The 25,471-nt window shown below is 42.2% G+C and overlaps 2 protein-coding genes across 2 annotated transcripts in view; one reads left to right on the top strand and one right to left on the bottom strand.

The window, feature by feature from the left end:
• polrmt (polymerase (RNA) mitochondrial (DNA directed)) overlaps positions 1 to 10,629 on the top strand; it is a 40,833-nt gene extending 30,204 nt beyond the window's left edge. Inside the window, exons 12-21 of the mRNA XM_039766652.1 lie at positions 1,244 to 1,366; positions 1,449 to 1,628; positions 1,705 to 1,791; positions 2,605 to 2,718; positions 8,434 to 8,486; positions 9,155 to 9,253; positions 9,355 to 9,427; positions 9,553 to 9,644; positions 9,736 to 9,806; positions 10,160 to 10,629. Coding sequence (XP_039622586.1) covers positions 1,244 to 1,366; positions 1,449 to 1,628; positions 1,705 to 1,791; positions 2,605 to 2,718; positions 8,434 to 8,486; positions 9,155 to 9,253; positions 9,355 to 9,427; positions 9,553 to 9,644; positions 9,736 to 9,806; positions 10,160 to 10,209 — 942 coding nt within the window. The 3' untranslated portion in view covers positions 10,210 to 10,629. The remainder of the gene's footprint in view (positions 1 to 1,243; positions 1,367 to 1,448; positions 1,629 to 1,704; positions 1,792 to 2,604; positions 2,719 to 8,433; positions 8,487 to 9,154; positions 9,254 to 9,354; positions 9,428 to 9,552; positions 9,645 to 9,735; positions 9,807 to 10,159) is intronic.
• A 6,182-nt stretch (positions 10,630 to 16,811) lies between these two features.
• Positions 16,812 to 25,471, bottom strand: part of hcn2b (hyperpolarization activated cyclic nucleotide-gated potassium channel 2b) — a 116,184-nt gene continuing 107,524 nt past the window's right edge. Inside the window, exon 8 of the mRNA XM_039766653.1 lies at positions 16,812 to 19,887. Coding sequence (XP_039622587.1) covers positions 18,962 to 19,887 — 926 coding nt within the window. The 3' untranslated portion in view covers positions 16,812 to 18,961. The remainder of the gene's footprint in view (positions 19,888 to 25,471) is intronic.

Genomic DNA, 25,471 nt, shown 5'->3' on the forward strand with positions numbered 1-25,471 from the left:
CAGTTGCTTCCCTCCTAGGGAAGCTGGAGAGATGATTTGTTATTTCCACTTCCAGGAACTTTGTGCTTGTGGCTGATTCCATAGTGGAGCTGTTGATAGAGAGGGAAAGGTGGGTGGCTTGATTCTTTCTGAAGGCATTTGTCATTTCCTTTGTTTTTCGATGTTTAGGATCAGGTTCTTGTACTTACACCAGTCCATGAGTTGCTTGACTTGTCATCCACACTGCTGATGAGGCCTTTTCTGTCGTGTCATCCGCAGACTTATTTAATGTGGTTTGTTCGCTTCTTAGCACAACCGTCATGGGTCATTAGAGTAAAGAGTAGTGGACTCCAGACGATGTATTGTTTAAAACTGGGACTGACTGGGGTCTTTGTGTCAAGAAGTCCAATATCCATTTTGTAGAAGTGGGTTTACAGGCACAGGAGAGCAGGTTTGTCTACCAGGTCCTGAGTAATAATTGTACTGAATGCTAAGTCTAAGAATAGCATTACCCTCCAGATGTGCCAAGCTTAGGTGAAATGTAGTGGCTATGGTGTCATTGATGTAGTGATTAAGAAGGTAAGAAAACTTGGGGGAGAGTTTGGGTGTTATGTGGGCTCTGACCAGTCCTTCAAAGCTTTTCGTCATAATAGGAGTGAGTGCTATGGGGCGATAGGCATACAGACGATAGCACAACAGAGGTATATTCAAAACGCGATTCAACTACATCCTGGTCAAGAAGGGTGTTACGTGTGTTGGTGACTACGCATGATAGTTGGTCAGCACTGGCACCACAGCCTTTTGTGGCTTCACTCTGTGCAGAATCCTCTGAATGTCGTCTGTATTGAGATTTAGTACCTGATTATCTTGAAGAGGGTTGAATTTCTTTGCAGGTGCGTCACTGGTTGCATCAAACCTTCCAAAATAGCTGTTAGTTGAGGAAGTCCTCATTGTCCCTGCAGGGAGGTGGAGCACACTTATGGCCTGTAATATTTTGAGTAGTCTTTGCTTCCTGTAACCTCTCTGCCGAGGTTTTTACTGCTTTGAATCTGTGAGCATGTGACGAGTGGCGTGTTGCACAGTTTGTTCCTAATAGGGAATGCCGCAGGCTCGGTGATGTCCGCGATTTTTTTTGAGACATTTTCGTTCTGCTGCCCTTTCACACTCTAGTTTGTCCTGACACTCTTTTCTTTTTTTTCCTCTCTTTCCACTAATTTTTACTTCATCATTTTCTCCCCTCATGCCCTATCAAATGCTTCCTCAGGATGGTTCTTGCAATGGACTCCAGCACTATGCTGCTCTGGGACGTGACACAATTGGTGCCACATCTGTGAACTTGATGCCCTGTGATGTGCCGCAGGACGTGTACAGCAGTGTTGCACAGCAGGTGAGCAGATTTTTACCTAAAGAGGTTTTTGGCTGCCATATGCTATTGATAGTGAGTGCTTTGACTATGCTGTCTCTGGCAGGTCGAGGAGTTTCGCAGACTTGATGCCATGAAGGGTGTAAAGATTGCCCAGGTGCTGGAAGGCTTTATTAGTAGGAAGGTGGTAAAGCAGACGGTCATGACGGTGGTCTATGGTGTCACTCGGTATGGAGGCCGCCTGCAGATTGAGAAAAGGCTAAAAGAGATTGATGAGTTCCCCAAGGTAAACAGCTGTCCACGCAAGTATAGCTTTCATCTCAGTCCTCTTCCGTAATAACCAGGAATGTTCTTGTTGGCAGGAGTATGTATGGGATGCCTCGCACTACTTGGTACATCAGGTGTTTAACAGCCTGAAAGAGATGTTCACTGGGACTCGAGAAATCCAGGTAAGTTCTTAGAGGTTTAAGGGGGTCAGCATTCACTTCCTTATTCCACAACCTAGTTTTTCTTATTACAGAAATTATTACACTGAGCTTTCTTGGGTGCCACCTAAATGGCATGGCAGTGGCTTTCGTTTATTTTACTCATTTTAGCCGTACATTCTTTTTAAGTGGGTCAGTCCACCAGAAATGCAGCACCCCAGCAAATCCCAGAGTGGAAATTAGAGGTAACAAAGCAATTAATCACTGTGATGTACACAGATGTACTTGTGGGTTACAAAGTTGTGGGACACGGGGAGTGTGGCAGCTTGACAAATGAGTTCGTCTGCCAGCACAGTTTTTCTGAAAATCACAAAAAATATCAATTTTACATGCCATTGACCCCCTCCCTACCATGTGCCTGTTCCAGTTTGATCCATGATTTGGCCTCGGGTACAGTTTAGGGGGTCGTCCCTTTTCTTTGTTCTGCCTGCCAGTCTGTGTCCTGTAACCCCTGCTGTTCTGATGCAGGCCTAGTTAAGGTTTCTGCCTGTTGACTCATTTGGACAGTTGGGTGGCATCTGAGCAATGGTATGCATGTGCAAAGTGTAGCAAAGATCTGGGCCTGTTTAACATTTAAGGCAGCTTAAAACCAACAGCAGAGTAAATGGAGCCTTCCATGATCGGAGCAGATCTGCCCATAAGCAAGCATGGAAAGTGAACAGGTGAGAGACTTGGCAATAGGGGGCCATCTGCTGCCAGTGTTTTACCCTTCGCCCAATAGGCTTCTGACCATTTCTTTGTGCTTTGGCTGACAATGACCATTCACTCCCCTCACAGGACTGGCTAACAGAGAATGCCCGTTTGATTGCCAAGCTGGGCAGCACAGTACAGTGGGTGACACCCCTGGGTTTGCCGATAGTGCAGCCATACCATCGTACGAAGAGCTTGGTGGTAAGTAAAGCTGTTCTACTTCTCCTCCTGATTAATGGGCACCCTTCTTTAATCAGGTCTTGTATTCATCTTGTAAAGTGTGTGTCGAGCCGTGTGCTAGAGCTGCTCTTGGGGTTTGTTCTGACCTTAATGAGAGTGTGCCATCTTTTCTTTCACCAGCCGCTTGCTGCCAGATACATAGCAGCCTGTAGGGAGCTGTTTATCAAACACTTAATGGTCCTGAAATGTATCTGCAGAGCGAAAAAGCAAGAGTAGAAAAACACACTGCTGGTCACTGGGTGGCTCTATAGTGGTTTTACCTGTTTGTTGTGAACTAGCGTTGAGCAGTGTGTAAGGTTCTCATGTCGATCAACTTGTCGTCTTCTACGTCGCTGATTTAATGATCACGTCACACAGGTGTGGCATCAACATTCTTAAGTGAGTAAGCCACCATTGCTTTTTGTAATTTGTGTCATTTTAATTTTAGCCACCGGGTGTCCTCATTGCTAATAGCCACACACTGTGAGACAGTCCAGTAGTCAGCCATTTAATATACCAAAGCACAGCTGGACAAATTAGTGGCCAAGAACAAATCAACTTTACCAATTTGGCAATTCTTTGGCTTCAAGCAAGTGAGAATGGTGAGCAGGAAGATTTACAGTATCTCACAGAAGTGAGTACACCCCTCACATTTTTGTAAATATTTTATTCTATCTTTTCATGGGACGAAACTGAAGAAATGAAACTTTGAGACAATGTAAAGTAGTCCGTGTACAGCTTGTATAACAGTGTAAGTTTACTGTCCCCTCAAAATCAATCAATCAACATTTATTTATATAGCACATATTCATACAAAAAAATGTAGCTCAAAGTGCTTTACAAAATGAAGATATAACTCGACAGTTATTTTTTAGTTATTAGAGACGGTGTTTGCTCATTATTGTGACTGGCATGAAGATACTACCATGTTTTATATGGGAATTAGACATAAATATAGATAATTTCTAGGGGTTCACATACTTTTTACTTTGACTGTATTAGTTATTGGAGCTTCTGGATTTACCACAAAATATAAGCCGGGCAGCGTGACATGGGCACAGCATACAACAGCCATTCCATTTACAGTTCTGTGAGTCATTGTTGTTAAATGGTTTGCTTTGGATGTTGTTTTTTTTGGTTTTTTTTGCCACAAATGTCCGCTTTCAGCTCATCCCAAAAGACAAACTTCCCAATACCGGTGATGACCGACCGATTATAGCCTGGACTGGAATTTAGTAGTGTCCCTTTTGGGTGGTAGAATTTGTGTCAACATATTTTGGGGCAGTGATGGCAATTTGTGACACATTGATTGTGCTGTCACATTCAGGAAGCCCCTCTTCTTTTCAAAGCCACCCACAATTTGAGAGCATCCCTTCCCTTGTGGTGGGCTGGTGTACGTCTCCTGCTGAGCTCTGAGTGCTCTGGCTTACTGATGGCTCGTTTAGTCTAAAGAGACTAGATAAGGTGTTAAGGCCAAAACCAGGGCCCAGATACCACAACGATGTGGCGCCATGCTTTTCAACACGTCCACATTTTCCAAATTGCATGTCTCTTCTGGTCTGCGGAAGCTGCAGTCTTTCACAAATATGGAAAAATGTCGACTAAAGCTGTAAGAGTTGCAGCATTAAAGCACATCATCTACCGCTCTTCTCTTAGTAGTAGTACGTCACATATGGCTTTTTCTGTGGGACTTCATTATCAGCCAAAATTGCCTTAGAGAGCCTGCCATGTTGAGCCCCACAATGCTGGAAATTGTCAGATTGCTAATTTGAATTTTGAATTGGATTTGTATCTGTCGGTGTTTAGTGTAAATGCAGTGTGTGCACAGGGCCTGTCCATATGCTGTACGCTGGGCTCACAAGTGTAAATGTGGTCACTTGATCATAGTCATCAGCAAAAGTAACATCCATCAGTGAGGCAAGTCAGCAGCTGTTGATCGCCAGGGCTTTTGTCCATTGGTACAATCGTAGTGTGAACAGCAGCCCATGTGCGCTGTTTGTCATTTTATGGGATGTTTACAGCTTTTAATCTTGACTTTCATAACCATTTATAAATCAGCCATTATCTCTCTGTGTTTAATGCAACTTTAATAGAAGTGGACTGTCATTCATAACAAATGCCAAGGTGGCTAAAGGTATATAGTATAGAATGACACATTTACTAGCGAGAAGTCACGCGAGGGACGGGTGAATGAGAAAAGCACCACCCTGCTGTGTTTCTGATCATCACATACAGGTCTGGAAACCCTGTCTGCCTGTGAGATGGCTCATCCTCCTGCCCACCTCTCAAAGCCTCAGAAGTCGCACTCTTGTCATTCATTCATTGTCAAACCTGCTTATCATGAGCAGTGTCTTGGGGAGACTGGAGCCTGTCCCAGCAAGCATCAGGTGGAAGGCAGGGATGATTTCCTGGACAGGGCACCAGTCCATCGCAGGGTACACATACCCCACTTCACCTAACCTTCATGCAACTACACCTGCGCATGGGGAGAACATGCAAACTCCTCCCAGGGAGCAACCACGATGTGAACCCCAGTCTCCGCGTTGTAAAGCTCCTACCACTGTGCCAACACACACACACACACACACTCACTCTTCTCTTACCTTCTAATTATGTCTCCTTTATGGAAAGTCAACTTTGCCCCCAACACTCCTGCTGCTGTAGAGTCAATGACGTTTCTCTCATGGGTCCATGTAGTAGTTGCTGGAGCTCCTTCTCCTCTGGATTTTAAAGGATGGCTTCTTCACCTAAAAGGAAACCCTAGTCCAGCTGATGAGCTGAAAGGTAAAGACAAGCCTTCCACCAGTCCATCTAGTCTGCTCTTTTATGAGGGGCACTCAGGACAGTGTGCTGCCCTGTTGTGATCTTCTTCTGCCAGTACTCTTTATCCTCACTGTCTATTTACACACAGTCTGATTTCCCGGGCATTGCTGTCTTTCACAAGAATTCAGGAGCTCATCTGTGTGTGAGGAAGTAAAAATGAAGTGAGGATCACAAGAGGGCGGGTGGGTTCAGGACAAGTAGAGTTAGCATTGCTTTTTGGAAATTGTTTGGTTCTAAAGATACAACGTGTTACACAGCTGGGTACAGGTGGCCACTTGCAAACTGCGCCTCCGCTGAGTGAAGCTTCCTGAAGTGTGTGTTTGTTCTGACACCGAGCAGACGACTGTCAGGAGGGTGGAGAGAGCAGCAGAGGGCGCTAAACGCATCTCTAAACTCTCCTTCACCTGCTTGTCTTGCACCCAGATGATGGTGGTGCTCTGTCAGCGGTCCGATACCTACATGAACACTAAGCTGTATTCCCACCAAAAGCACCATGGCCATGCAGTGTAAGCCCTCTTCTGTCCATTTCATGTGGGAATACATGCAGAAACGTTAGCCTTCGTCGTTTTCATTTGTGTTATTCAATGTTCATGTATCAGTTACATGGTAAACTGTGCTACAAGCCCTTTTATTTTCATTTGTGTTTGTATTTTTTGATTAGGAAATGAATTGAGCTTCCTAATTACAATAGTTGTAGGTACTCCATGTAAAGCTTGTTCGTTTTCTGATAACATTTCTAAATATGAGTGTTTGATGTAGTGGGTCCACAGCTCAGAATAAAAGCCCAGTTTGTAAATAAATAAATCGCCGCACTCATGATAGGAGGGGTTGTGGTAGTGGGGCCAGAGCGGTTCCCAGACACTACCTAACCTAACTACTACGTGAGGCTGCCGTTCCCCCGCTTATGTGCACAGGTGAGGAGTTGTCCACATCTGTAATGGAAGCCAGGAACTGCTAATCACAACACCTGAGCCTCGTCCTCAGGATAATTAGGAGAAGTGCGAGGCAGAATGAAGGGGAAAACGGTAAAAGAAAGAATGAGGAAAAGAGTGGACGAGCCAGCCAGCTGAAAAAGAGAAAGGTCAGCATGGTCAGGGGTCCCAGATGGACCGAGTGATCGGTGTGCTTGGGATAGGATTGGGCCCACTAAGTTAGAAGAGTGGCTACGATCGGGAAAACGAGGGACGACTTTGAGTGCGAGAAGGAAAGATGGGAATACCACCGACCCCGAACAGTCAGGGAGACGCCGGCGGAGTAATGAGGGGGCCGTGGTGGCTGACGTCTCTTCTGCTGAGCACACCTTGAAAGAGGTAGAGAGACTTGGAAGGAGCAGAGCTTGGCTGGTGTGACCCCAATGCTGCAGCTGGATTTTAATCTCGTTTTAGCCTTGTTTTAAACCCTTGTCTGGGATTTTTACCTTTTTATTGGATTATTTATTTGATAACGTTTTGATTGCATTGTACTATTTATTTGGACACTTTGTTGATTTTGTTGTTATTAATAACATGCACTTTGTGCCTTTTTGCACCATCACCTTGCTTCGTGATGTCCTCACTGTCCAGATCATCCGGCTACTTGGTCACTAGGAGTCTGCTAAGGTCTGTTAAGTCAAGCAAACAGCTATATGTTACTTTTATTTTTTCAAATTCCATAATAGGTTGATGCCATATAAATTAGTGTTGTTTTTTAATAATGTTGAATTTTGCTGTGTAGTTTCAACAGTTGCATTTCCTCTGGGATATCACTGCCCTCCTCAAGCGCCCCCCCTTACAGATTGTTCCCCGGCACTGTCTGCCCAAGTTACCCGTTTATACAGCGTATAGAAACCCAAATTGAGAAGCTGCTAGAAACTTTGGATACAAAGTATGAGTTGCCCAGCTGCAAATGAAGTTCTTTCTATGCCAATGAGTGTTACAAAATGAGTTAGAATGGCCGAGACGTGAACAGCCACATCAATGCAGATGCATCATTTAGAACCGTTAAAAATGTCACAAGTCATAAAGCCTACTACAGTATCTGTTATATACATACAGAAATGTATTATGATCTGCGATTAAACCGTAATGAATTCAAGAGCTTCCTCGGCAGAGAAGGAGAACAACATTTACTGACACGATAGACTGGCAGACACCTGCAAAACGGCCAAGGCGCTGAACACACTAAACCAGTGCCAACTCGGGAATGAGTCGCAGAGATGTAAAACAAATATGGTATGCACGCTGTTAACATTTTAGATGTAAACATTTCATAATATTATTATTAAAAAATATGCCAGGTTTCCGCCTTTGTGTGGAGGACGTGTATTCTGTGTATACTATACCTGCTGATCATCCATCCAACCATTTTCCTACCCATGGAATCCGAACACAGGGTCTCGGGTGGTGGGGGATTGATCTGCTGGAGCCAATCCCAGCCAACACAGGGTGCAAGGCAGGAACCAATCCCGGGCAGGGCGCCAACCCACCAGAGGGGACACACACCCACACACCAGGGACAATTTAGAATCGCCAATCCACCTAACCTGCATGTCTTTGGACAGTCTTTAAACATTTCGAGGTTCATCAGATGTCACATTTCAGGTCAGATTTATCACAGTGTGAGTTTGAGGCCTCGTCAGGTTGGACTGGATGTGTCACAGCATAGCATTGTGCCAGAGGTTCGAGAGCTGGAAGGCGACTCTGTCTTTTGCCTAAATGCAGGGTGGGTGGTGTCATTGCTGGCTAAGCTAGGAGCGTGAAGTTACAAAGCAACGCAGACCACACAGCACTGCAGGGACAAGAACATCCTAACCAAAGTTTCTGTTTTTTTTTAGCATTATAACTTGTCTCTTGCTGAAGCTCCCGTTCAATTTCTCCTCTCCTCCTTTCTTCTTAGGTCAAGAGCAACATCCAATCACTGAACCTGCAAGTTGGCCATGATGTCACTCAGTAAGTGTCTCTGTCTGTGTAGCCAGCTACCATTAACAGCTAATGTGTTCGTAATGGAGAATTGGTTGTGTCTGCTGATTTGTGTCCTTCATATATAAACTCCACCCCTACATCTAATTATTTTAAAATCTGCTGGCGTGCAGGGGGCTGCTTCTGTGGTGGGCACCCTGCCATATTATTTTATTAATGCCGGGCCAAATAGCCTCCATAAGCTGTTTTACATCTGTAATGATGGATGAGCAAATGGAGATTCGCTTGGCCCCACTTCTGGTTGACAACTCGAGTTAATGCATTGGCTGTCCTAACATCTGAGCTATGGGGAGAGCAGCATAAACACACAACATTCCAGCTGGCGTGTCAGCTAGGCACACAGTCTGTTAAGCTGGCAACCTTTGTGTGAACTGAACGTTTGGTAGTTTTCTGTGGAACCTTCCAGCCATAAAGCAGGCCCACTCTGGACCACCATATAAAGAAGCACTGATGAAGGAATTGCACAGATTTGATTTAGTAAGCCAGCAGACATTCCTGGGTTTGACACAAGGCTTGTTGTCTTTAATAAGCTGGGGACTAAGACAACCACCCTTGAGGGTCTCCCTGCCATGTGGAGCTGCTGCTGCTCAGTCGAGCAATTGCATTTGCCCACCCGCTCTTCCTCACTGTCTCTGCAGGCGGCCAGACACGGTCAAGCAGAAGAATGCATTCCCGCCAAATTTCATTCACTCTTTAGACTCGACCCACATGATGCTGACCGCTCTCCACTGTCACAGGTAAGCTTCAATGGAACAAACAACTTAATGGACGTAAGGAGGAAAGGGTTGCATGTCTGGTGTTTGAAGTTGAAGGTTTGCCTTCATTTTGTCTCCATCAGTGCCGGCCTGACGTTTGTCTCGGTACATGACTGCTTCTGGACACATGCAGTGACAGTGGACATCATGAATAGGGTGGGTGGCACTTTTTTATATTTGTGTTATAGTATTTCTCCCACTAGTCTTCACTCACTAGTACTGTCTGTGATGCCTCCAAGCCCAGCCACTATGGCTCAGTTTTTTGTGTGATCTGCTTATAGATTTGCCGGGAGCAGTTTGTGGCTCTTCACAGCCAGCCAATCTTGGAGGACTTGTCTAAATTCCTATTGGAAAAATACAGCCGGAGAGTTCCGTAAGACTTCTAGCATCACAAGTATGCTTGCAAACAGCAGTGGCGTGCAATAGCACCTAGTAAATGTGTTTCTTTCTTTCCCCCTACATAGTGATCGTAAGAGTAAAAAGTTTATGGAGTACAAAAGGCTGTTAAAGTTGCTTTTCCGAGTTCCACAAACAGGTGAGTTATGGAGGAGATGAAATTGCAGGAATTCACTGCTGCTAAGGAGCAGCTGGTTTACTAGTTTGTGGCCTGTTGGGTGACACAGGTTTGAGTTGACCACCAGAAATAACTTCCATGTGGGGGCTGGAATCTGTCTGTCAGTCAATCTGAAAAGGACTTCTTGGTCAGTAGTGATGCGAACTGCTGGTGTCCTGTAGCTGACGGCACCAGTTGGGGCAGCCCAGCCACCTTCATCAAGCCTTATTAATTTATTTCAGGCTTGTCACTCATATTTGGCCTTGAGTGCCACTTTGAACGCTGGACAGAATTGTGATGCTCACCTACAACACCTCTCCGTCTCTCCCTCTCAGGTGACTTTGATCTGCAGAAGGTGAAGGACTCCACGTATTTCTTCAGCTGAGACTACACTTCTTGCCTGGATGTGACTCTCAAGCAGCAGCACCATTGGTGCTTTTCGGATGTGGACACGCCAAGGGGCTCTCCAGCCCTGATGTGGCACACTAAATGCTCAAAGATACAGAAGTCCTCTGTTCAAGATGCTCACAAGATGGAACTCCTGTTACAGAGCTTCCAAGGTCCTCAGAAATTCAGAAGATGGTCTCACGGTTCTTCAAGACCAAATAATCACTGATGCCACTTTATGGTTCTGGACAGTAAACTAAGGTGGGACCATCTGGTCTCCTCGGGGGCAGCAGCAGCTTGTGTTCGTGAGTATGTGAGTTCGTTCTTGAGTTTATGCTGCTGTTTGGTGATTCAACCACAAACTGCAGACATCTGTCTTTTCATTGTTCAGGTGTAATTAAATAATAATACCACTGTATAGCAGTCTAATTATTTGTCTTAAACACTCCTTAAGAATACTTGCTTTTTTAAATTTTTTTTTTTTTTTTTCATTTTATTTTTTTCCCTTCTAAAGATATTCAAATGATAAAATGTAAATTTGTGAAGCGTAGTGGGGAGGACACTGCCGGGCTGAGCTGCCTGCACCATTTCAGCTCACCAAGTCCTTTGCATTCCCTTGTTTTTGTCACCTTTCGCCACTGACTGCCAGAAGCACATCTGTAATTTTTAGAGTGCCTCCATAGCTTTGTGTTTAAGCCACCGCAGATCAGCAATAGGCAGTTGGTAAACTGATCCCATTTCCCTAATTGAGTTCTGTTTAAATGCATCCATTTCTTCATATTGTGGCATTTTGAATATCCCCCCACCACCTTTTGTTTCTTGCTTCTCCCCACTTACTTCATTTAAATTCTGCATACCAAAACTCGCTGAGCCCTCCGACTGCACTGCTGGAGTCGTCCTTGAGCTGACCTTCTCTTGTCGGCGCATGAGGCAGTGCAAGCACACGCACCCATGCTGCTCACTGACGCACCTGAAGAAACGGCACACGCCGATGAAGCCGAGGTGCGTAGGCTGGTCCTCTGCTCCAAGGACCTCTGATGCGCTGCTTTTCATTCTGAAAGAACAGCCAGGCATGCCAGTCTGTGAATTGTAAAGCAGCAATGAATGGGGGGTTGGACGGGGGGAAATGGCTGGGTGGTTTGGGGGATGGGGAGAGGAGGGAGGGGCATCTGGGGGCCTGAAGAGCTTTTTATTTTATACACGGCCCGCCAGTGTGTGCAGATCTGTTTTTGGACACTAATGAAGTGACCTGCCTTCTACATCAGGATGTGCTTGACTTAGTAGACTAAACAAGTGAATATAAATCCAGAGAGTAACACACCCCAGTCCCCTCTCTATTTAAAGAGACTTGTGCTGGCAACATCTTTGTACAGGAAGGGAGTGAGTGCCCTTGATGTCCTCCAGATGAGACCTGTCAGCACTCCAATATCACCTATGCCAGTACAGGACACACACATCTCGGCATTTTGGCTTTTAACAGTCAGGGCTTTTAAGATGTAAAGAAAGCAGAAGGCCTCTGTCCTTGTAATTGTCCATTAGCAGCAGCAGGAGGAGGACATGAGGCCCAGGCCTTGTACACAAACCAGTTCAAGCTACTAAGAGGAAATATAGGGTGGTCCAGGTCTAATTATGCAGTTTTCATTACGCTATAACTTGTTAAGTTTATTACATAGAAAATCACCCGAAAAATCCCAGACCATTGAGAAGTGTGCAAACTGACGACATGAAGAATCGTCTTTGCGCCAAACTGGAATTGTCCCCACATAAATCAAAGTCATCCAGACGATCTGGATCTGCATAATTAGATCTGGACCACCCTGTATTATCTTAAAATTCTTTTAATCTTGCATATATCTAGTTCTGGCTAAAGATGTGCAACCTCTAGAGTGTGAGAGGCAGAATCTGCATGAATTGCACACTGTTGACCACTGCAGGAGAAGCTCTCGACCCCCTGGCGGCTGCAGTGAAGCCATTAAGGCTACGTTTACATCACCAGGCTGAAGTGACTCAAATCTGATTTTTTTTTTTTTTTCTTTTTCTCAGTGTAGCATATCTGATGTTTTCAGAGTTCTGTGGACAGTCGCATCAAATTCATGCGTTTTTGTTTTTTTTGGCCAATACACTTGGGCTGAGCACTGTTGTCATCAGCCAGCACCTGCCCATGACAACAAAACAATGGAGAAGAGCTACACTTGTGACAACAGTCACAGTCCCACCATTGTTGGCTCCTTGGTGTAAGCAGTGTCGGCAAAAACAGCAAAAGCTACCAGTCTGGCTTTTTTTTATTGCCTTTTCAACCAAACCATCTACAGCTGACAAACCGTTTGCTGTCCTACAGAGCAAAATGCAATGTATATACTGGCTACTTGGGCAAACATTTTGTCAATTTTAATACCATGCATGGGTCGTCTAACAAATACAACCTTTTTTTGTTGTTGGTGCCACAGATGACTCGTGCATAAACATGTCAATGTGCGCATGTGCACAGCTCTGGAGGACAAATGTGTTCACATTACAGTTAGTACAGCAGGCCACTTGAATGTGAACCATCAAGACAGGAAAATCTGATCTGAACAAAGAGCCTTGTATTGTGAGCGTAGCCAATGACCAATGCAGCACATCTCCTCTCTGAACACCAACACGGAGGACTTTCAGCCAAAGTGTGTGAAGGAACTCTTCTGGGCCTCCTTTACACATACAGCATTACATCTTTATAATGCGTCATTGTCACTACTGTTTTTTAGCTAAGTCATAAGGTTTTTTTCTTTTCAGTTATTCTAGCATATATCTAATTTATTAAAGAGCTTCTGTACAATGCTAAATTTTCCCGGGGGACGAGTAAGGTTCCATCCATCCATCCAGCATATATTGGCTTTTCCTTTATAGGGACTGATCAGAGGCGTATCAAAAATCATTTAAGTTTTAACATTAGTATACTAGTGTAGCTCCTTATCCATTTTTAAGCCCACTCAATCCAGGTCCGGACCCCAGAGGCATCAGGTTCATGGCAGGGGCAGCATGCCAGGCCATTGCAGGGCACGGACACATTTATAATGCTGTAGGAGGTTGATGTGGAGAGGGCCCACTGTGAAAAGAAGACCCCCTTGCAGTGAGTAGCCTGATTAGTTCTCTTTTAGCTCAACTTGTTCATATAATACTTCACCCAAATATGTTATTGCTGTATTTTAACTACCAAACATTATTTGATGTGATGGCAGAACATTTTTTTATGATGTTTGACTGAAGCAACAGCACGTGATTTCAAAAATGTTCAAGAAAAAAAATGTCACGTCACTTGTATTGCATAATCTACATGTCCGTCATCGAGTTGTATGCTCAAAAACAACTTAAACGTGTATTTTTTCTAAAATATCGTTTAAATAAACCTTTTCTGGCAGACGCTCTTATGAGCCCCTTCACTGTTCAGGAGCACAGCCCACTAACAATAACTTATTTTATAGCACATTTTCATACACATAATGTAGCTCAAAATGTTTTATAAGATGCCAAAAAAAGTTATAGGAAAAACAAAATTAGGCAACGCTAATGATGAATAAGTAACCTAAAAAATCAACATGAGCGTACATAACAATTTAGTAAAAAAGTAGAGGCTAATATGTCATAGTTTGTAATATATAAAACTCTGTAAAGATGTGGCAGATGACCAGGACAACAGAAAAAAAAACAAACTGTAGTTAAGATGGAGGGAAAAAAACAATCTGTAGGGGGTCCAGTGCCAAAAGACCACCCAGCTCCCACTGGGTATTCTAGCCAACATAAAATGTCCTTAACTCCTTTGGTCCGACAGGATTCACTGCTGTATCACTTAGTGCTGCCTAACATTTACATGATGTTAACATTGCAAGATGTGCTGACAGAAAAGTACATTTAAGATTAAAAGTAAGAAAAGTGGGTGAAATATCAGGAAGAGAATATGCTTTGGACTTGTGCAAAGCTGAGATTTTTCAACAAGCAAAAGGTCAGTTCACCCGTGCAGTTGCAGCGCCTGCTAAGTAATCCTGAGGTAGTCCAGTTGTGGCTCACTGACGTGTATTCAAACGTAGCGGGCCGCTCTTCAGTTCTCTCTCACATCTGAGCGTGCGCGCTCCAATTCTGCTCATGACAGCATTTTCTGAAAGCGGTTTATTTAATGATATTTTGGTAAAAAGACACACGTTTGGGACCTTCTAAGCATACGACTGGATGTCTTGACGTGGATTATGCAATGTGAGTAAGTTGCTTGAAATTGTTTGCTGCTGTCCAGTGTTGGTCATCATCGTCACCTTTTCCACCAGAAACTTTGTTGGCTTTGTTCTGCAGGAAAACATGAGATTAAGCACCTTGAGCCTGAGAAAGGTGCTGTATAAATAAAATGTATTATTATTAAAGATGTTTTTTTAGCCATCACTGCAAACTCCATGGGGTATGTAACCAATATATATATAAAACTGGAGAGACTATTACTTTAAGAAAAGTGAGGATGTGCAACTGAGAGAACGGCTGCCTGGAAAATTTCTTATTGGCAGCATTTGGGCGCTCATATGGGATTCACTGTACATTAAAAAATGGTGAGAGCTAACCGCCAAATGAAGACACCCTTGCAGCTACATGCCAAACAGGGTCACCAGGCTGAAGTAAATTATCCTTTATGAGTTAGACTGGCACATCCAGCAGCTCTGAATGATGATGTGCCACCAAGATAGGTGTTTCCTGAGCAAATTTCTTTTCAATGAGCTATGACAGTTTATAGTTAACATTTACCCTGGTCGATCTTTGGGATTAAACGGAAAAACAATTCTGGGCTAGGAGTCGAAAATCTGTGAGGCACCCACATGCCAGCCTTCGGCAGTAGATACAAACATGGCACTCTGTTGTTTGTGCCTATTACAAAGCACGTTGGGAAGTGGAAGACTTGACAACCAGAATTACAGAATAGACCCGTCTGACATGAAACACCACAGACACCTGGCAGTTTCCCTTTTGACTTTTTTTTTCTTGGTTTAAATGTACAGTGTATTTGTTCTTTAATTTGCACATTCTGATCCTCATTAGCATACATTTGACATAAAAAGGCTACAGATACTGTGACTATGGCTGCCATGATTATTATAAGTCATTTTTTAATATGTTCCTTTTAAAATGACCAGATAAGTTATTAGCATAAGAGCAGTTTCATTTAAAAAAAGCCCACAAATCCCAGAACTGGATTAGGAAACTGAGCTTCACAACATCAGCATTGCACATGGATGACTTTTTTTATTGCACAGCCTGCCGAATGCTTCTCAGAAAGTGTCTGCATTGGACGAGTCCTCCAATATACCAGCTCCTGCTAAATTCCTTTCAAAGTGTCTGTGCAGGAACATTTCTTTACCCACTTACCCTCCCAACTCTCTCTGCTGAGCCGTAGTCCATTCTCTTTGCCGTACATAATGGTTCTCAGCATCTTTTTTAAAAGGGCCTGCATTAGTCTGCTATGTGCTTTCCTTAGGGGAAGCAGAGACAGATGGTAGCTGGATCATGTGCTTGGGCAATGCTTGTCCTTACAACGTGCACATACCCTGGTCAGCTCCTCTGTCAAACAGATAACTGGAGGAGAAGATGCTTTTCCTTGAAATGAAAGTCCCTGTAGCCCTGCCTGTCTCTGCCTATTTAAAACCCTGGAGCCATCCCAGTCCTCACAATTGAACTTATTCCCCAAGTCTCACCTGAGGATGGCCAGACAACTTTATGAGCAGCGTTTAGCAAGCCGGCTAGGCAGGACAATTTGTGTGATATGTGCCACTGTCACAATTATTCTCACCGTTCACTTTTCAGAATATTGCACTTCAGATTTGGAGAAGGAAAAAAAGAAACTGCCAGTCAAAACAATAAGAGCGAAGGCTAGTGCCAATATGCAAACACTGGTAGTACACACTGTGCCTCCCACCCATCCACAGTAGACTCTCAAAGACCACCAGGCCTGACATTTCACTAATTATGGAAAAGGGCAAAACAAAACATGTGCATTGAAATAAAAAGCAAGCATCCCTCAGTCCCCCAAACTTCTTGTGCCATTGAAAATATTTGTTCCCTCACCATGACAGCAAACAGCACTCCCGTTTTCTAGTCTGAAGAAGAGTAGAGGTCACAAGTTCTACAGGCTGTTTGGTCAGCAGTCACATCTCAGAGCCTTAATTATGCAGCGTTTGGGCTGAAAAAAAGTGAATCCATGAAGCAAGTAAGAAATCGGAGAGACCGACCCCCAGAGCACTGCTTGTGTGATCCAGTGGTTAGCAGGCACAAAATAGTAGAATTTGCAGTAACCTAACGTGGTTTAGGAGAGGAGGCGAGCTGTCCAAAAAAAGCTTTTATTGTTTAGGGGCACTGGAGGTGGGTGAGGGTGTTTGCAGAGGGCAAGTCCAAATGTGAGCAGCAAAAAACAGGCACTTCTTTTAAAATGAGATTTGAGAGCTGGCCATCCTTCAGAATTGCAGCATAAAACAACAAGACCTTCATTGGGACAGGGGCATCACAGACAGACAGATATATACACACACACACACATACACACGTGCACAGAGCTCCGTTCAAGAAGAATGACGCCTGGACCCTTGTTGCTTGTCTGCAATTGTTCAAATTCTACTCTGCATCCAGAACACAATTTGTGTCATACAGTATTTACGTGTGCTTTTTCAAACTGTGTTTATAGCACCTTTCAATATGTACACCCTTCCTTGGTGTTTTATGTTTACAGCACAAGATATTAAAATCAGGCCAGCGTTTGGGATTTAGGTTTCAAACAGGAGGTGGTGGTGGGGTCCGAGCCAAGCTCATCCACAGGTACTCAAGTTACTAAATCACAAGGGTGGTTTTAACCAATTTGCTATGCAGAGAAATGCAAAAGTATGTGTTGTTTTCTGTAAATCAGACCTTTTTTTTAAACATTTATACTTTAGGAATAAAACAAAATACAAAGCTAACAGCTAGGGGCACCTGTACTAAATTTAATGTAGTCATTCTGGCCTTTCCACATCAGTAATCAAGCCTTTCACTTTGCAGTCACATATAAATCATAACTGATGATTGGCACTATATAAGAAGGGCAGCCAAGTGGCTAGGAAATGGACAATAATCCACACAGATGCAGATTTAATCACTTGCACGAAGTAATTCCTCTCTTTCTAGTACCCACTCTGTACAATTACAGGAAATGTTGTTCTATGCATTTTCATTTTTACATCATTTTTGATAGAAGTATAAGCTAAAGAGATAAAGTGAACTAATGAAGACAGACATTGGAACACTAAAGAGTAGCAGCTGTTCACCTGAACGCCTGATGATAAAGATTATATGACTTGAAAAATGTAAATTTTAGTGCATGCAATATGTATTCCCCCATGTTTTATGATATGCAAGAAAGAAATAAAATATTTAACAAGACAACACCTACTGAATACATCAGTTGGCCATGTCTTGTCTGTAAGGCCTCATAAATGTCTGTCGCTGTAATTTTTTACTCCAATTTAAACATACGTGGTATTATATGTATAACAGCAAAACTTTTTGACATGTTTAGTGACTCTAGGTTAAAAGTGAACATTGATTAATAAGCCATATTTATAATCACCATTGTCATTTACATTTTTCTATTTTTTAATTAGATCAATTATTAAGTCTTTTAAAACTAATTCCAGATTAATATGTTAGAGTACTATCTCCAACCCTAAGAGGCCTTCAGTAACCTGCCAGCACTCATGCTGCTGAAATTCAGAAACAGCCGCTCTGTGTGTGATTTTTAGGTCACTGTGGTAATTTAACTAAATTTAATGTTAATAGGGCCTGATGGAGAAGGAGTGTCTTAAATGGAGCAGGCTCATATTCCACTATTGCCTCCATGTCTGTCTGCACATGGCAGGAGGGTGTTTACTGGAACAGGTGCTATAAATAAAATACTGATAACCAAAAAATAAACTTTAATACAATGTGCATTTAGCACACCCTTGAGGAGTTTTCTGTCTGGCACTGACAATGCAGTGGCCCTGCTAGCACTGAAAAGTCTAACCAGGTTTTGCGGGATTGTTTAATTGTTTGATTTTGGTGGAGCCACGCCTTCTCCATGAACAGAAGACAACAAGCAGCAGAGAGGATCACAAAACATAGTAAGACGGCCACTCCCCAGAAAAGATGACGCAACCAAGACAAGAACAAATTCATAATATGGCTTCTAAAAGTTGATCGCAATCTGAATCAAGGCAGTTAAATAAACGGCTTTTTACCAAACACACCTCCAAGCTCAACTTTGGTCTTGATAAGTTACAATGAATATTATATAACATCATTATTATTTTCCTTTAATTGATGTAAGATCGACCAGCGGTCTAAACGACTATTAGCATTTTTCTCAGGTTTTTTTTTTTCTTTTTTCTAAAACCAGACTAAGCTTACAGCATCATGAGGAGAACAATGAAGTTACTCAGCTTGTTTCTACAGAAAGAGGACACCCAACACACTTGGCAAAGCGTTACACTCATTCGCCGTCTTGGCGCCACTTGGCTAAATGATAGTTTGCATGGCTTCTTTATACAGTATTCTATGGATACACGACTGGGAAGGATGTGCACAGGTGGAGGGAGACAAGAGTTTTTTGCGTTTTTCTCTCCCCACTTTGCCATGTCACTGCTACCACCTGCATGACATACATTCACGTTGCTGTGCCTAAAAGGCATCAGGAACTCTAGAGCTCTCAAAATAGCCACAGCTCACACTCAAGGTCACAAATTGGAAGAAAGCCTAGATTTTGTCGAGTCCGTTTCCACCAATTCTTTCTTGGGCGTTCCTGAGTCCTGCTGCCCAGATGTAGATGCTGGAGGTGGTGTTGATGGATAGATGGTGCCTCCTGTACCTATAGACATTTGATGGGGTAAGGTCACCCTCTGGGGTACAGGACCCCTAGGCCCTGAGGATCCAGGGGCAATGGGGTGAGCCTGCTGAGGTGAGCTGATGGAGGTGGATGAGACATGTGTAGACTGTGGTGGGCTTGGGGTTGCTGTCTGAGTGCCATCATGGGGAAGGGAAGGCTGTGAAGCAGACAGCGGCCTGGTGTCTTGGCTCAAGTTGCCAGAGTGCAAGGCTTGGGTGCTTTTGTGGGAGACAGGACGCTGTGGCGGGCTGGGGGCCCTTTGCTGCACTAGTGAAAGCTGTGAACCTGACTGGCCCGGGCTGGAGGTGTACTGGAAAGTCCGGCCAGTGGCAGCCAGCGGGCTTTGAACTGGGGGACTGGAAACACAGGAAGCAAAGGCTCCACTGGACACTAGTGGGATAGACTGCTGCTGGAGAGGTGACACAGAAACTGGACTGGAGATGCTTTGTACAACCTGGAAACGACGAACCATCCTGGGGGACTGCATTGCCACAGAGCCCACCAGGGGGCTAGCTACTTGTGGACAGAAGCTCATTGCCACTGCCTGCTGAAGTGTGGCAATGGCAGAGCTGACTTGCGGCTGGCCAGGTGGAGCAAACATGGAGCTATGGAGTGGAGGCGTCATGGACATGGCCCGCGGTCGCTGAAGGTCAACTTGCTGCACCATCTCTCGGTCGTACTTGACAATTTCCTGGATGATTTCGTTCTCACGGTTGTTGAATACTCCCGAGTTGAGGTCGTGTTGAACCTTATGCATAAGGATAGAATTTTTCTTACCTGCAAAAGGGGTGAAAAAACAAAGAGGAGGCTTAATTGGACAAAGATAAAGCTCTACAGATGATATGTGAAAGAATAGGCTCATCTGTCTTTGTGGCCACTTGTCATTGTTTTTTAAACTCTTGCCCTGCACTTTTTATGTTCCTTTAGATTACACCTGCTGCCTTAAATATAACCAATATGCATTTTTCAAACAGATAGCCACCATGTCAGTACAGATCCTACTTAATGCTGAGTAGACTTCCATCCAGAAATTTTGCATTACTGTATGACCTCATAAAGGTAAGCTTTCACTTTCCTCTCTTAAATCCCCTTACTCATTTCAGAAAATGCCTGTTTTCATGCAGGACCAAATACCTCAAACTGATAAAATGTATTTGTAATGAAACATTACATAGTAAAAACCTAAACTTCTTAAGTCCAAACTTCACTCTGAAAAGCAAAAAACGGCATAAAACTCTCATAATGTTTGCAGAATCTCCAGTTGTCTTCTTCATTTTACACATTAACCAAATGAAAGAGCAAATGTGTCCAAATCCTTTTTTTTTTTATTCATCCGTCTCTGAGAAACACTTCATGCAGGGTATATGAAGTTTATGAATAGTTTTACACTGACTAATGTATTGTTTCATCCAAAATCCAGTAATTAAAAAAATGAATTCAGAAAATGAATGTATGCATGTATATGTTAGGTTACTATGGTTACATGCAAGAACTCAATATCTTCATGAAGAAGTTACAGTAATATGAGGTACAAGTACAATAAGCCACTGTAATTCAGGAAAAAAATATTCCACAAACTAAGTAATAACACAAGTCATTTTTTATCAGAGTCTGATATTGTAATAACAGGCAACAGACCCAGACAAAGTTTAGAGACTCAGATAAAAGAACTGATGATACAACCCACAGACTGAATTTGCAGGGCATTAAGAAAGGAAAAATCTTAACAGATTTTAAAATAAAAAAAGACCATGCATAAATGCACTATGCACAAACAGAGTAAAGTCAACCTGCGTATTTTAAAGTAGAGCAGAACTGCATTGATTAGGTATACTTATACTTTCATTAGTAGGAATTTTTTTGTATATTCTTAAATTACTTATATTACATATTTATAACAGCAGACAGGCGAAAGGCAATCTGGCCAGCTGATATCATGTGACAAAATGCTACCTACTTATTATTAAATACTTTTTCTTCATCTCTCCAATGGAAAATGATCTCACTAAACCTTCTTGGCTATAAATAAGTAATAAATCAATTTTTAATTCCTGAACAGTATACTTGCATAGTTTGACTCCAGGGCTATTTGCAGCCCTGAGCAACAGCCTCTCGGGATCAGGCAACACTATCACAGTGTACAAAGTTGGCTAACATTAAATCTGTTAAGTCATTTGTGATAGACTGAATAGCCGATCATTAAGGAGGAAGAAACAGCATAAGCCTGAACTTGAACCCAAGGGTTGGAATAGCACACAATAATCCATTTAACCAACTGAGAATAACCTCAAATTTAATATAAATTATTAATCATTTTAACATACTTGTAGACTGCTTAACACAGCTGTCATTGCTCAAAAACCTTGGGTTAAAATTCCAGCTGTCTCACAGTCTTTGTGAAATGCTGTATTCTTCCCATATAGCCATTGATTTACACTAATTTCCCTCTACATCCCAAAGATGTGCACGTTTTGCAGAATTGTTACAGGAAAGCGATGCTGTATGAGTGCTGGTGTGTCAAGTGTTCTCCATGGTGGACTAGCTTTTTAGACCATAGTTCTTGCCTTTGGCTTCCCTCAAAACCGTTTAAATGAAAAGATGTGCAGTGGATGACACAGCTACTTGTGTCTTCATTAACTAGAGTTCTACTGGCAATGTGCCTGTCCATGTGGAGTCGTCACTTTCTCCTAGTACGTGAGTGTGTTTTTTCACAAAACTTAAGGATGTGTATTTTAAGATAACTATTAATAGTACGCTAGCTAAGTAACATCTGTGAGTGTCTGCATGAGTGTCATTTGCTAGATAGTTTTCTTGTTCAAGATTGCATTCTACTTTGCACCCAGTACTGTTAGAATAGACTTTGCTCCTCCCTATGTCCCACTAATGAAAAACGCAAGCTGATAAAATATAAGGTTGGAGTAATAACTCCAACAGGGGCTGTTTGTTTTAGTGGTTATTGTAGAAAGCCACTCAAGCTCCTATTTGAGCTTGCTCAGCCAGATGGTTTGGGAATGAGACAATCAGATAAGATGTGTTAATATTTCTTCTAGCGCATGTCAACAAGGTTCTCAGTTCAGTAACTACAGAAAAGGTACTGGAAACCATATGACCTCTGCACATTATAAAGCTAATAGACACTGGCCTTCCATAAAAATATATTCTGTGTACAGCTGGGCTGGGACACCACTAGTTGAGGCACCTGACTCCTTCTGCACCTCCAGGGACCACTGGCAAATAATCAGTGAGACAGAGAAGACTTTCTCTGCCCAGGCCCTCCAGAGAAAAAAGAACTGCAGCTGTCACAAACTCAGGTGTTCTCAGCAGGAGGTCCGCAGTTCATTCAGATTCTTTAGGTTCTCTTGAGTGTTTCTACCCTAGTTCTCATTTGTCTTTCTGAAGAAGAGCTTATTAGAAAATATATGGCATGCAACACAATCTTAAAAAAACCAAAGGGTAGTCATTCTCTGTCACATTGTATATATTCCGTATTGTTCAGGAGGACTGGTAACATGTATGAAAAGGGAGATTACAAAGTGAACTGCAAAAATAAACATTTACCTGTACCTTTTCAAATACCGATTACAATTACAGTTTTTGACCACAATTTGATTTCTGTGTCTATATTTTGGATGCAAAAAATTGCCTTTATATTTATTTTTGTTTAATTGAGTTATTAATATCATGTAAATGCCAAGTAGTAGAATCAATGGAATATGAATATTTTTATACTAGCCTAAAAATCCATAATACAAAGCTTACATAAAGAGAAGACCCCAATGATTAATCTGATACATTCGTAAGATAAACGTAAGGTACAAGCAGGAGCTGAATTTACTACCTGTTTTAGAGCATTTATTTATGGTAGTATACAGAAATGACCCATGAACATTGGTTATTGTGTAGAGTTTGCATGTTATTCTTATATCTACATACACTAAGTTGGACTGGTGTAAGTGAGTGTGTGAAAATGCTCTGCAGTGGAGTAGTGCCTGATCCAGAACTGGTTCCTCTCTTTATTCCACTGCTTCTAAGATAGACTTCAGCTATTATAACCCTTGCATCTAATAAAGCAATCTCAGAAAATGGATGGATGGATGAATCTTACAGAGTTTTGATACTGCTATGCAATCCTAAAAGCTTTTATCAGACATTAACAGATACAGTAAGTTTGGTATTTTTCAGGTGGAAGTTATTTCTTCTCAAACATCTTATACAGTATATAAAAGTCTACGCGTGGAAGTGTGTGGGTCTGTCTGTCCGGCCCGGAAGTGAGAGGTGGAGTCAGGGTAAGGGCTCCACCTCTGAGGAAACAGAAAACTCGCTTAGCCACTAATACACAAGTGAGGCGAGCAAATCAGTAAAACAGTACCACTTTTACTTTTCCCCCAACTGCTCATTGGCAAAATAAAACCTCCTAGGAGAGAGTAGTTCCTTACAATTGCCTGACATCTCTACATTTCAGGTTTTTTTCTGACGATTTCAATAGCTTCTAGGACCCCGGGCTTTTTACATCACAGGCTTACACAGCTAGTGGTATATATGCACTTGCCATGCGAAATTATGTTCTAAAGTTAGTCATCTTCTATAGATTTTAAAAAATACATAGATTTAATTATAAATTGCCAGGACTGGCTATGTGGCATGGGGCGTTTGGAACAAAAGTTCAAAAACCTACAAAAAATGTCCATTTGTTTAAGCCAAGAAAGCTGTTCAGCTTTCATCTGTATCATGAAATTAGACACATTGTAAAATAGCTTATACCTGTCATTTTCAAACAGAAAAACACCAATATTTTAAGGTTCAGCCATTTGTACCTTAAACTTCCATTTCAGAAATAATTATTTTATTGCATATTCTTGGTACTATTTTTTTCACGGTAAGGATACATTTTCTAATCATTTGTATGAAAGCAGTGTCCTATGTTCTCACATGAAAACGAAAGAAATCAACATGATACCAAGCACGTGACAGGAAAGGTTTACTGTGATTTTGCCTTGCAAGAGAAAAAGGTGGGTGTGTGTGTGTGTGAACACTGCTATGGACTGACACCTTGTCCAGAGCAGTTTTTTGAGCTCAGTTCCGCCAATGTTTCTTTATGAAATACAACAACTGGCTATGTGGCACAGGGCATTTAGAACAAAAGCCTAAAAACTTATGAAAAATGTCAATTTTTTCAAGCCAAGAAAGTTGTTTAGCATTCATTTGCATCATGAAATTATAGACACATTGTAAAATAGCTTATACCTATCATTTTAAAACAGAGAAACACCAATATTTTGAGTTTCAGCCATTTTAAAAAAAGGACAGGTATGCGCAATACGTCAGCCCTTGTCTTCCTCCGCAATAACCTTTCATCTCCAGGGTGTGTTTTCCTCTTGCAAGGCAAAATCACTATTAACGTTTCCTCTGCATGTTGTGGAGTTTACCTTTCTCATCATGTTTACATGGAATCTCCTTCTGGTACTTTCGTTTCCCAGGTTTACAGAGTCACCATTGTCACTTGTACAGTGAAATTCTTACTTGCACATGGGTTAGGTTAATAAGCAATTTCAAAGTAGCCCTTGTATGAGTGTGGACATGGGGTGTGTGTGTGTGTGTGTGTGACTGAACCCTGCAATGGACTGACACCTTGTCCAGAGCAGTTTTTTGAGCCCAGTTCTGCCAGGGCATCCACGTGACTCTGAATTGGATTGGATCAATTAGAGAGAATGTTACATTTATAGAATTTGTAGTTCATAGCTTATCAGGGTCTGAATTTCATTTGAAGCAAGCAGGCTGCCCTGATGTAGCAACATTAGAGGGGAATTTTATTGGCTTTTGGGCATTTCAGCTTAAGGTTTATAAAAACTTATATGACTATCATTAACTAAGTGATTTATCTTGCTGTTTACACATGCTGTACTTATTAACTGATATTCTTTGTTCAGTAATTGAAAAAAATAAACTGCTTAAAAATCAATAAAAATTTCAAACATTATGATATTAGTGCCAAATGAATTAGTGCAGCAGTTCTCAAACGGTTTCCTGGTGCTACAAGGTGGCTACAGGTTTTTGCTCCAACCAGTTTAACAATCAGTGAGTCAATTGAAGTCTAACTGATTTCATTTATTGTATTTAGCTGCTCATTTTCCTCTTTTCTTATTCTGCATTCACAAAAATACAGTAGAGTGATTTTAGCATTTAAAAGTCATTTACAGACATTTGTATTTTTTATAGCTTTAAATATTGTAACCTGTTTTGTTGTTTTCTTATTAAATTTCCTTTTATTCTGAGTAGTTTGCACCCTAAAGTGTATCCTAATAATGACAATTAACAATGAACAGAACAAAACCAAATGCTGAAAGGATGCAACTACTTCAGT

Source organism: Polypterus senegalus, chromosome 10 (assembly GCF_016835505.1).
Source record: "Polypterus senegalus isolate Bchr_013 chromosome 10, ASM1683550v1, whole genome shotgun sequence".
NCBI lineage: Eukaryota > Metazoa > Chordata > Cladistia > Polypteriformes > Polypteridae > Polypterus > Polypterus senegalus.